Source organism: Taeniopygia guttata, chromosome 37, assembly GCF_048771995.1.
Source record: "Taeniopygia guttata chromosome 37, bTaeGut7.mat, whole genome shotgun sequence".
Taxonomy (NCBI): Eukaryota; Metazoa; Chordata; class Aves; order Passeriformes; family Estrildidae; genus Taeniopygia; species Taeniopygia guttata.
In genome coordinates this window covers 4,969,699-4,982,233 of record NC_133062.1, presented here as the reverse complement: position 1 = coordinate 4,982,233, position 12,535 = coordinate 4,969,699, and the positions used below count along the sequence as shown (strand labels likewise).

The 12,535-nt window shown below is 52.2% G+C and overlaps 1 protein-coding gene and 1 pseudogene across 1 annotated transcript in view; one reads left to right on the top strand and one right to left on the bottom strand.

Moving 5' to 3' along the window:
- The window catches only part of LOC140681562 (uncharacterized), a 422,013-nt gene that overhangs the window by 66,886 nt on the left and 342,592 nt on the right, over positions 1 to 12,535 (top strand). Inside the window, 1 exon segment of the mRNA XM_072921494.1 lies at positions 3,167 to 4,353. Within this exon segment, the coding sequence (XP_072777595.1) occupies positions 3,167 to 4,353 (1,187 nt within the window).
- The window catches only part of LOC140681565 (uncharacterized), a 97,621-nt pseudogene that overhangs the window by 25,028 nt on the left and 60,058 nt on the right, over positions 1 to 12,535 (bottom strand).

Below are 12,535 nucleotides of genomic sequence, written 5' to 3'. Positions count from 1 at the left end.
CATTCCCAGTATGATGCCAGCCAGTTCCAGTAGGATCCCAGTATGAATCCAGCACGAGCACAGCTGCTCCCATTATCATCCACTGTGGTTCCAGTTGTTCCCATTTACCCCCACTGTGGTTTCAGTCTCTCCCAGTGTATCCCAGTTGCTCCCAGCATGTTCCCAGTCACTCCAGTTGTCCTCAATTGCTTCCAGCCTGATCCCAGTTGCTCCAAGTAAGATCCAGTAGGATCCCAGTTGCCCCCAGCATGCTTTCAGTTGCTTCCTGTTCTCCCCAGTGTGATCCCAGTTGCCCCCAGTTGTCCCTTGTATCAACCCCATCACTCCCCAAATGATCCCAGTTGCTCCCAGCATGGTCCCAGTCATGCCCAGTTGTCCCCGGTGTAGACCCACTCACTTCCACTCGCTTTCAGTTCTCCCCAGCATGGTCCCCGTTGTTCCCAGTGTGTTCCCAGTCACCCCAGTAAGGTTACAGACATCCCCAGTAAATCCCAGTTGCCTTCAGCATCTCTGTGGTCATTCCCAGACACTCCCAGTGATCCCAGTAAGGTGCTTGTTATCCCAGTATGATCTCAGTCATGCCCAGTATGTCCCAGTTGTCTCCAGCCTGCATCCAGTCATTCCCAATTCCTCCAGTTTGCTTGCAGCATGATCCCAATTTTTCTCAGTTGCTCTCAGTAGCCCAAAGTGGGATCCCAGTTGCTCCCTTTCATCACCAGTATGAGCCCAGTAACCTCCAGTATGATCCTTGTCACATGCCAGCACTCCCAGTATGGTCCCAGTATAATCCCAGTAACTTCCAATCACTCGCAGTATGGTCCCAGTTGCCTCCAGCTACATCAGCCCAGTCAATCCCAGTATGATGCCATTTGCTCCCAGAGTGCTCCAAGTTGCTCCCAGTCACCCCCAGTACAGGGATGCTGTGCATGGTGTGTTCCCAGTCACTCTCAGACACTCCCAGTATTAGTCCAGTCCCTCCCAGTATGATCCAGAGATGACGCCAGTGTGCTCCCAGTCAGTGCCAATATGAACCAGTTGTGTTCCACACGGTTCCAGTTGCCCCTTTCACCCTCACTGTCCCTCCCAGTCTCTCACAGTGTCTCCCAGTTCCTTCCAGCATATTCCCACTCACTCCCAGTTCCTTCCAGCGCGATCCCACTTGCTCACAACCGCTCCCCGTCAGCCTCAGTGTCGTGGCACTCACTGCCAGTATGATCCCAGTCACCTCCAGCATGATCCCAGTATAAGCCCAGTCGTTTCCAGTCATCCCCAGCAGGCACCCAGTGACTCCCAGTTCCTCCCAGTTGCTCCTAGCATGATCCCAGTTGCTCACAGCTGCTCCCAGTCACGCTCATCAGGCTCCCAGTCACTCCCAGTATATCCCATTTGCCCCCAGCATGGTCTCAGTTGGCCCCCATAGGCTCCTACTCTGTGTCAGTATGATCCCAGTACAATCCCAGTCTCCCTCGGGGTGACTGCAGTCTGCCCTGGCATGGGCCCAGCTGCTCCCAGTATGATTCCAGTACAATCCCAGTACAAACCAGTCCTTCCCAGTGCTGCCACTCCTGGCATCCCCGAGCCCTCTGTGCGTTCCCCCCTCCTGATCTCCTGAGAGGAGCCCCAAGGGCCGGCAGTGCCCAGGCAGGGTCCCCAGGCAGCCCCAGTTTGGATGTGCAGCCCCCAGTTTCCCCAGTTTGCCTCTCCTTTGGCCCGGGCCGGGTTCCCCCCTGGAACAGCGGCTGGGAGCAGCCGAGAGCCCCGCGCTGCCCATCCCGACCTGTCCCGGCTCCATCCCCGCTCCTGCCGCGGGCTGCCGGGGCTGCGGAACGGGAACCGAGGGTGTCGCTGCTGCTGGGGGAGGAGGAGGAGGGAGGGAAGGGCAGGGATGAAGGAAGAGTGGGAGGTGGGGATGGGGAGGAGGAGGAAGAGGGGCTATGGAAGGGGAGGGATGGAAGAGGAGAAGGAGGTGGGGATAGGTAGGGGCAGGAGGAGGAGGAGGAGGGGGGATAGAAGGGAAGGGATAAAGGAGGACAGGCAGGAGGGGACGGGACACAGGAGGAGGAGGAGGAGCGATGGAAGATGAGGGATGAGGGAGGAGAAGGCGGTGGGGTTAGAGAGCAGGAGGACGGGGAAGGAAGGGCAGGGAGAGAAGGGCAGGGATGGAGGAGGAGCGGGAGGTGGGCTTAGGGAGGAGGAGGAGGAGGAGGAGGAGGGGGGATGGAAGAGGAGGGGCGTCAGGAAGAGGAAGAGGAGGGACAAAGGGGGATGGAGCAGAGCAGAGAGAAGCGCACGGTCAGCCCTGCCTGAATTCGCAGCCCCCACCTGTGGGATCATCGCCCCCCATCCCGCAGGTGAGCGGGGAGGGGGAGCTCGGGCCAGGTCTCCTGGGGGGTGCCTGGGTTGGGTTTTTTGGGGAGATGTTTGGAGAAGGAAGAACTGCGAAACTGAACAGAAAAGGCCCCTTGGGGGGACTCCTTGGAGCCCCTGCAGCCCAGAGCAGGGAAGAAGGGGAGAAGGGAGCCCGGGAGCCCAAACAGCCCCGGCACCCCTGAATGGGGAGAGCCAAGAGGGGGGAGCTTTTGGGATTGCTGGGACTCCCGGCAGCCTGGGGAGGGCGGGCAGCGAGGAGAAGGGGGACCCCCAATCCAAGCGTGACCCCAGCAGCTGGGACAGGGGGGAGCCCCGAACAGCAAAGGGGAGGCAGCAGGGACGGGGAACTCCTGGGAGGCTTTTTCAGGGCTGGATCTCGGTGTTTGGGAGGTTTTTATGGAGCCCAGGTGGCCAGGGACTTGTAGAGATGGACTGGGACAGAGGGAGCTTCCAACTCAACGTGCTCATCCCTTGTTTTCCCCAAACCAGGATTTCCCATTCCCAACCCCTGGGAGGCTGCGAGGAAGAGGAAGAGCCTCTCCTTGTCCTTCCTCCCCCAGGGCAGGAGCTGAAGATGGAGAGCAGGGAGGACAAATCCCCGCGGCAGAACCTGGTGGAAGAGGCCGTTTTGAGCGGCTCCACAGCACAGGAACCCGACGGGGAGGAAAAGCCCCGGAGATCCCGCACGAGGAGGGGCTGCAAACGCAGATCGCGGGGATCTGAGGGGGAAAGACCCATCCTAGGCTGGGGAGGCGGCTGGAGATGGAGCCAGAGCTCGGAGCTGGGGGTCCCTGAGCAGCTCCATGATGGGGAGAAGCCCCACAAGTGCTTGGAGTGTGGGAAGAGCTTCAGCCGGAGCTCCAGCCTGATCGTGCATGAGAGGATCCACACTGGGGAACGGCCCTACCAGTGTTCCAAGTGTGGGAAGAGGTTTCAGACCAGCTCCGATCTCCTCCGGCACTATCGGGTTCACAGGGAGGAGAGGCCCTTCTGCTGCCCCGACTGCGGGAAGGGATTCAGGCAGAACTCCAACCTCATCAGGCACCGGCGCATCCACACTGGTGAGAGGCCCTACGAGTGTCCCCGGTGTGGGAAGAGCTTCAGGCAGAGCTCCAGCCTGATCATGCACCAGAGGACCCACACTGGGGAGAGGCCCTACAAGTGTTCCAAGTGTGGGAAGAGGTTTCAGACCAGCTCATGTCTCCTCAAGCACTATCAGGTTCACAGGGAGGAGAGGCCCCTCTGCTGCCCTGACTGCGGGAAGGGATTCAGGGACAACTCAGACCTCACCAGGCACCGGCGCATCCACACTGGGGAGAAGCCCTACGAGTGTGGGGAGTGTGGGAAGAGCTTCAGGACGAGGTCTGAGCTCATTCTGCACCAGAGGACCCACACTGGGGAGAAGCCCTACGAGTGTGGGGAGTGTGGGAAGGGCTTCAGCCGGAGCTCCAGCCTGATCATGCACCAGAGGACCCACACTGAGGAAAGGCCCTACGAGTGTTCCAAGTGTGGGAAGAGGTTTCAGACCACCTCCCATCTCGTCAAACACTATCGAATTCACACGGAGGAGAGGCCCTTCTGCTGCCCCGACTGCAGGAAGGGATTCAGCGACAACTCAAAACTCATCCAGCATCGCCGCATCCACACTGGTGAGAGGCCCTACGAGTGTTCTGAGTGTGGGAAGAGCTTCAGCCAGAGCTCCCACCTGATCAAGCACCAGAGGATCCACACTGGGGAGAGGCCCTACGAGTGTTCTGAGTGTGGGAAGGGGTTTAAGACCAGTTCCTGTCTCCTCAAGCACCATCGGAGACACACAGTGGAGAGGCCCTTCTGCTGCCCCGACTGCGGGAAGGGATTCAGGGACAACTCAGACCTCACCACGCACCGGCGCATCCACACTGGGGAGAGGCCCTACGAGTGTGGGGAGTGTGGGAAGAGATTCTCAAGGAACTCTCACTTGACCGAACACCAACGGAGGCATCGGTAAGGGAAGCCTTGAAAGTGCTCCGAGTACGAGAAGAGCTAAACTCCATCCCCCACTGGAGGACCCACATTGGGCACAGCCCTGGTGACCCACATTCCCTGTGATCCATGTTGGGAACACACCTGCCTGTTTCTCCTTTTGTGTTGACCTTCATTTTTTTCTCTTCTCAATCTCTCTGCGCTCCAAAAGCCAAGAGGGATTGATCTTTCACCTCAAAACCACTCACATCCCACTGAAAACAAATGAATTTTAACCCACAGAGGCTCAATCCCTCTTCAAATTGCTTGTTCTCACCACAAAAAAAACTTAATCCCGTGCCAAACTCACTCAATTCCACAGCTGCCAGGGTGAGATGGGTTTGGGAGGAGATTGGGAGAAGTGGGATCCCAATTTGGAGCAGTGGGATGGGGATTGTGTGGGGCTGGGTGGCTGGGATGTATTTGATAGCAAATAAAACTTTCAGACTTACTGATTTCTTTGCCGTTCATCTCCAGTCTGTGGCAGTTCTGTTTTTCAGGGCACCACCTTCTCAGCTGATTGTGTTTGTGTCCTCCTTTCCCTCCCATCTCTCTTTGCCTGCTCTGTTTCTCTCTCCGTGTCTCCCTTGAGCCAGGGGACCTCCAAAGATCCTCCCCCAATTAAATTTCCTCAGGGACCACCAAAGATCCTCCCCTGATTTAATGGAATCCTCCTCTAATTTAATTGCCCCCTCTGTCCCAAATGACCCGGCCCTGATTTTTTAATTATTTTATTTCCCAATTATTATTTTAATTCTTAGTTCAGGAGCTGAAGGTATGGAGGCCAGCAGTGAAATGTCTCTGTAGGATTTTGCTCCACTTGGCTTTCAGCCCCTTCTCAAGAGCTTTGCCTTCGAGGGCAAAGGGAATGTCTTTTCCTGGCTGGGAGCTGAAATTCCAGACCTCTGGAATGTGTGCAGGGCCATATAGACTGGGATCAACCAGAGATTGGGATCAAATATGCACTGAGATCCTGTGGTCTAGGATTAACTAGGGACTGGGATAAATTAGGGACTGGGGCCCTACAGACTGGAATGAACTGAACTGGGATCAAATACGGACAAGGATCAAATATGGACTGGGATCCTATGGACTGGTATCAACAAGGGACTCGGATAAAAAAGGGACTGGGATCCTACAGACTGGGATCAAACTGGGACTGAGATCATATGGACTTGGATCAACTGGAGACTTGGATCAACTACGGACTGTGTTCAAATAGAGACTGGGATCAGATGTGGATTGGGATCCTATGGACTGGGATCAAATATAGACTGGGATAAAATTGGGACTGGAGTCAGATATGGACTGGGATCATATGTGTTGGGGAAGATCAAATAGGAAAGCCTTATAAATATGACTGCCTGGCAAAAGGTTTAGAAAATACAGAGATTGAGATGGTAACAAGTTGTGACACCAAACCGTAGTTACTGCACAAGTAGAACACAATCGTACAGCCAGGACGAAGACAATCCCCCATTCTGTTTGAACAATGCCCTTACCTACAGGTAGGTCCAAAGGTCAAATGGACTGTTGGATCTTACCCCAATGTACGGTTCATCCCACACCTGTAACCCTCCCCTGAAGCATCAGGAGTCTGTGACCCCATTGGCCTGAGTCTTGTTCCAGCCCACCTTGAAGCCCCTGGCAAGGAGTCCCTGAGGAGCCAGACGCTCTCTTGGAACTTCTGTTCTCTTGGAACTGCCCCTCTCCTGGAACATCCTCTTGGGATCCTCTCTTATCTCCCTCTACCCCTTGCCTCTCCCTTCCCCCACGCCCTCGGGCCTGCCACGGGTCACGTCTGGTGACTCCAAGCAGGGCCTTTCACCCTCTCTAATAAACCAGATATTCTAAGGGCAGCCTTCAGAGATCTCTCGTCTCCATCCACCCAAAGCGTCCTGGAGTCCAGCGTCCTCGCAATATGGACTGGGATCAACTAGGGACTGGGATAAAATACGGACTGGGATCAAATATAGTCTGGGATAAAATAGGGACTGGGATCAAATATGGACTGGGATCAAATACGGACTGGGATAAAATAGGGACTGGGATCAAATATGGAACTGGGATCCTATGGACTGGGACAAACTGGACTGGGATTATATGGAATTGTGATCCTATGGAACAGCATAAACTTTCTGACATGACACATATAATATTCATTGTAACACTTGCGAAAAGCCAATTGTAAGTATGTATTTGTCACAATCCCTCCTTTTATTCTTTATAAATCATTTTGCTTGAGCAATATTTCTTATCCTCTTGCATTCTTTGGACTCTGTTGGTAATAAAATAAAACATGGGATTAAACAAAGAAGAAATATCAAAACACTTGTAACACATAAAAGGAAGAATCCTAATTTCTTCCACCATCCCATTCTCAATACATTACCCCACCTGTTAGTTTTTAACATTATTTACCCTTTGGTTTTTTTTGGACTGATACCAGGGTCATAATTTTTTTCTGATATCCTTTGTTTTTTCCAGGATGACGCCCTCATTGCCATCTATTTTCAACAATCTGTACACCCCATTCTTTAGCCAATAAATAGCGTAAAGCCAACCTATTTTAATACACTGCAGTTATAGTTTGGCTTTGCTGACTCAATATTAATTCCAGCACCTGAGCAGCTTTGTTTGTTATCTCCTCTATAACTGCTTGGAGTCCTATAATACGATGCAGTATATAATTTGGGGTTAATACAGAGCTAGATTGCTGTGCTGGTTTCACCTTTTTGTTTACTAATTGGCTTTTTACTGAATCTTGGACTATATCTCTAAGATCAAATGTAAAACAAATCCATCTCTCTCCTTTTGGACATTCCATGCCCCAAGTATTACTACTTTTTCCCAAGTTCCTTGTAATCCAATATTTTTCCCCATGTTGCCTGCAGGTACTCAGTTTGGGTGGGTCTGTGGCTGTTGACATGGGTGTGTGTAACAAAAAGGAACTTTGGTTCCTTTCTGTGTAATACTTTCTGTAGCATTTGGGACATGATCTTGCTGGTATCTCAGAAGGGAAAAGACAACAAATGAGAGACAGAAACAGGAATGACAGAGGTCTGGCATGGCTTATACCCCCACCTCCCCTGCCTGTGGGGTTGCTTCCCACAGCAGGTACGTGTGATCTTCTCGGTGGTGAGTACAGTGCTCAGTCCAGGCTTGCCCTCTGTTTCCCTTGTCACTCCTTTTTACTCATTTTTTTAGGCAAGTCCTTTTCGACACTCCTTAACTGTGGCTTCCCATCATTCCTCAGGTATCTCTCAGTCAACAGGCACTAATAACTCCCATCCACAAAACAAAGTTATTACTTCAGTTTTTGAGTTCTTTCTGTATAGGGGATTGATTCAGTACTCAATACTTCTTGCAACGAGAACATAGATTTTGTGAACTACAATGCCAATTATTCTCATAATTTAAACATTCATTTATAGCCCAGCTGGCATGTCCATTATTGGGATGAATCACATAAAATATACAGTGTAGTACTGATGGCAATTTCCCTTCTTCCCTGTACAAGCCACAGGCTAAGGCCAGGCTATAAGAACTCTTTGACTGAAACACTCCCGACCCTCCTGTTTGAAGTGGCAGTGTTCCTCTGCCAAGGAGGTGTCGGAGGCGTCTCAGGGTTTATTCAGGCAGGGCTTAGAACCAGTGATGCAAGCTTTGCCTTATTTCTCAGTGAGGTGTTGTTCTTTGTACCTGCCTTGGATCATTTGGGTCTTCCCAAACCATTACCACCCAGTCCTGGTTGGAAGTCAATTTGGTATCACCCAGTTTAGATGTGATAGTCCATTCCTCAAGTTTCTTCACAAGTCCTTTGGTTTTGCTGGCATGAATTCACCCTCTTTCCGTGGTTTGGATTGCTGCTTTAATGGTACCTGGAAAGGATTTCTTAATAACACAGTGTTAAAAGAAAAACAATAGTGCATTAACTTCTACCATTAGTTTTCTTTAAAACTTTCTGAGTTTAACTAAACTCTTTTTCTACAGCCACTTCTTCTTCTTGTATCCAGCTGTGTTAATAGCTGCAGAGACCAATTCTTCTTCCTGTGAGCTATAATTAGTTAAATAAAAAAGACCAGGCCAATTTTAACATGAGATGTATCACATCTCTTGCCTTTTACTTTTTGGGTAACATTTAACTGTTTTAGTCTTACTGACTTTTAGTCTTCAGAACAAAAGCCTTCTCTTCTTAACAACAGCAATCAGAAAGAAAAAAGAAATCTTGCTTAAGACAATAAACCACTTTGTGAGAGTCACAGTCTCTGCCTTGATCTTATCTCTACTGGTGGTCCTGTTCACAGCCTTGGGTTTAACTCTGTCCTTCCCCACTTCCCCCCCTCCTTGTTGTCACTCTGCCTAGCAGGAATGGGGGAGAACTTACAGATAGCTGTGGCTGAGGGGACCTTGGGGGTGTATTTCGCTCTCCCCTTCGCACTCTCTCTCTCTCCCTTTCTCTCTCTTTCTCTTTCTTTTTCTCTCTTCACATTTCAGCAGCCACATTCCAATATCAGTCCACTTTCTAACATTAATCCTACATCCTGGAGAGGTGAGTCTGCCAATCACCTCTCCCCCCTTTTTCAACTTCCTTACAAAGGAAATTACTTTTGTTATGCGTGTTCTGCAGGCCTGTAATTCACAGCACCCTCCACCAAGGCAACCAGCCACTCACAGCTGACAGTGCAAAAATAAAGACTTGGTTTGCTATCACAATTTTCCATTCACAAGCTTGAAAAGGTTGCAGGAACAAAGTAAACAACAACTTACTTCCAAAGTGATCCTGCCTGCACCAAAACAAATTTAAGGCAATGCTAGTTAGTGCAATGCAATTTGCAAGGAAGCCAAGGTTTGATTTGGGAAGGGCATCTGAGGACACAGAGCATGAGTTTTACAAATCTGTATTTTGAAGAGGGAATGGACAAAATATGAATAGAGTTGAGGGCAGGGGGAAGACAGCAAGTGAGGAATTTTTCTCTGCAATACTCTCTTTTTGACTGCCAGGAAACACTGTCCAAAGAGGCTCCTGTGGTACAAACAATAACTGGGTGGGAAGAGGCGCTCCTGAGTTCAAGCCTTAATGTCATAATAGGAAACTGCCCCTGAGCACTGCAGTGCTGGAGCACCCTGCCTGCAAACTCACCAGAGGCAAGCCACTGCTGCCACGCTGCAGGGCTGCCTGCAGCACAGAGGGAATCATGGCCAAGCCCTCCCTGCAGGCCTGGGTAATCCACACAGGGAGCCCAAAACTTCCTCACAGCTCTCTAACTCATTCAAGAAATAGGAAACCATAGTAAGCAGAGCTCTCCCTCACCATCTTTTTCATATGAGTGTGTCACACACCCACAGTGATGCTGAAAGTAACGAATTAACAGTTTACATTGGAAGATACTGAAACTTTTTTTCTTCACCTCGCTTTATAGGTTCTCTTTTCTATATGTAGCCACCTCCCATTCTGGGAAAAAATGAGCCCTATTTTTTTACAAGTGTTTTGTATGCACAACTTTAATTGCTGTTCTAAATACACTGCAAGTAGTTAGCACTTCCAGAAAAAATAGCAAACAAACAAACCAAAAAAACTAAGAAAGCAAAACACATTTGGGTACATGAAAAAGGACTGGCTGGAAGAAAAAATGTTTCTCATTGACCTACCAAGCAGCTGGTGTTACCTTTAGTTTAACTTTACACACTGAGAACCACTTGAGTGAACAGCCTGCATCAACTCAAAATAAATTAATGGCAGGTTTTGCTATGTCACAGCTGTAAACTAGTTTCTCAGTCCTAGAGTACAGTAAGTTATGTATTTCAAGATAAAAATCACAATGCAAATCGGAAGAAATTTTATACTGCATGAGGTGTGCACACAATTGATTTACCTCCAAAAGTCAGTTTATGACTTTTCTCTACCAGGATTGCAGTAGCTGCTGTAGCTTGAACACACACTGGCCAGCCTTGATTTACTGGATCCCACATCTTTGATAAATAAGCCACGGGTCTCTTTACTCCTCCCCACTCCTGAAACAAAACCCTATGAGCTACCCCCTTTTCTTCATTTCCATACAGATGAAAGGGTTTTGCTAGTGAAGGTAAGCTTAAAGTTGATATTGGGGCTAGTTTTAACTTCAGTTTTCTTAGTTTTTCACCATCTTCTTTGCTCCATTTTATATCATCTCCTCTGTCAGTTTATTCACAGAAAAATTTTACTGCCTGTGTGCATCCTTCAATCTACAATCTACAATATCCCAATAATCCGAGTATTTTTCTGATTTCCCCCTTTGAAGAGGGAGGGGGAAGGGATAGAATTCCTGTGATTCAGTCTGGGTTGAGCTTCTGACTACCCTTACTAATCACATTGGGTGCCTCCTGGATTGTCGCCGGAAAAAGCCCATCTCTGCACGGAGCCACGTTTTTTCATTTGTAAATGAGGTCTTTCTTTCTCTGTCATCTGTGGTTTCTGCAGCCCCGGCTGCTGCTTCTGGTCTTTTAAAACTTTAAGAATCTTTTTCTACAAGCACAACTGACTTGATGTATATTTTACATAAGCACGAATTATTCCATAACATATATTACAATGGGGATGCAGAGATCCCCCTGCAGCTCCGTGGGGATGCAGAGATCCCCCTACAGGTCCATGGGGATGCAGAGATCCCCCTGCAGGTCCATGGGGATGCAGAGATCCACCTGCAGGTCCATGGGGATGCAGAGATCCCCCTGCAGCCCCTGGAGGAGCCAGGCTGGAGCTCGGGGATGCCTGAGAGGAGGCTGTGACCCCGTGGGCAGAGGGGCCCCGCTGGAGCAGCCTGGCCTGGCAGGACCGAGCCCGTGGCACAGTGACCCACGCTGCAGCACTTGGAGGGGGCTGTGCCCCAGGGGATGGACTCGGCTCGGAGAAGTTCCTGGAGAAGTCTCGGCTGGGAGAGAGCACAGGGTGCAGCAGGGAACGACTCCTGTCCCTGAGCAGAGGGAGAAGCCGCGGGGGATGAGCTGAGCACGGCCCCATTCCCTGTCTCCTGCCCTGCCGGGGGAGGAGGTGCAGCTGGGAGCAGGGAGGCGTGGGGAAAGCTGCATTTAAGGCTCTGCACTGACTTCTCCTCATCCTGCTCTGAGTCTTTGGAGTTTTCTGCCAGAAATCTCTCCCCTCCCCCGCTCACCCACAGGGCTTTGGGCAGGTTTCCCTTTTTGGGGGAAATCAAAGCGAAGCAGCGATGCACTAATGAGGGGCAGGAGAAGGGAGGCTCTCGGGCTTCCCGCAGAGGCGGAGGCACGGAAGGCGCAGGGCCGGGAAAGCCGTGGCGGGAGGTGCGGAGAAGTTTGTTTGTGTGGGCAGCTCAATCCCGCCTCGGGCCCGGGCCCGTCCCGGGGCTGTTCCTCATCTCCGGCTTTGCCCTCACGCAGCGCGGGGGGCCCTGAGAGCGCGGGGCGAGTCTGGGCCGTGCGCAGAGCCCGCCCCGAGCTCGCTGCCATTGGCCGCTGGTGCCGTCAGTCGTGGTTGCGGCGCGCTGATTGGTGGGAGCGGGGCGCAGCACGGCCCCGGCGGCGGGCTGAGGGCGGCCGTGGGCGGGCAGCGGCGCCATTGGCGCCGGGAGCGTCTGTGCGGGCCCGGGAGCGGCGGCAGCGGCCGGAGCGCGGTGAGGCGGCGTCGGCGGAGCTCGGAGGCGGCCCCGGCGCAGGTGGGAGCCGCGCTGGGTTCTGCGGGGGCTCGGGGCTGGCTGCGGGCGGAGGGGGCGGCAGGGGGCTGCGGCGGGTCGGTGGTGCCGTGTCCGGCCCGTGCCGGCCCCGGGCTGAGGGCGCGGCGGGAGCGGCTGCCCGCGGTCTCCTTCCCGCCGGGGCCTGGGCAGGAGCCGCTGCCGGAGCAGCGCTGGCTCGGCCCGGCTGCTGTGGGTAGGACCGAGGGGGCTGCCCCGCGGCCGGGAGCGTGCGGGGAAATTCCCGTCGCCGGAGGTTTCTGTGGCCGGAGGAGAGCGAGGAGTCCTGTAAAAGTGACTTTATTGCCGAGCAGGGGGAGAGGCCATGGGGCATTTGCCGTGCGCTCTCTGCCATGGTTGTAGTCCGCAGCCTCCTTTTTATCCTCATTTTCCCGGCCGCATCTCCCTCTGCCTTTGCCCACGGGCTGAGGTCCTTGGAAGGTTCAGACTTCCCGATGCGCCTGCTGCCTGTCCTCGTT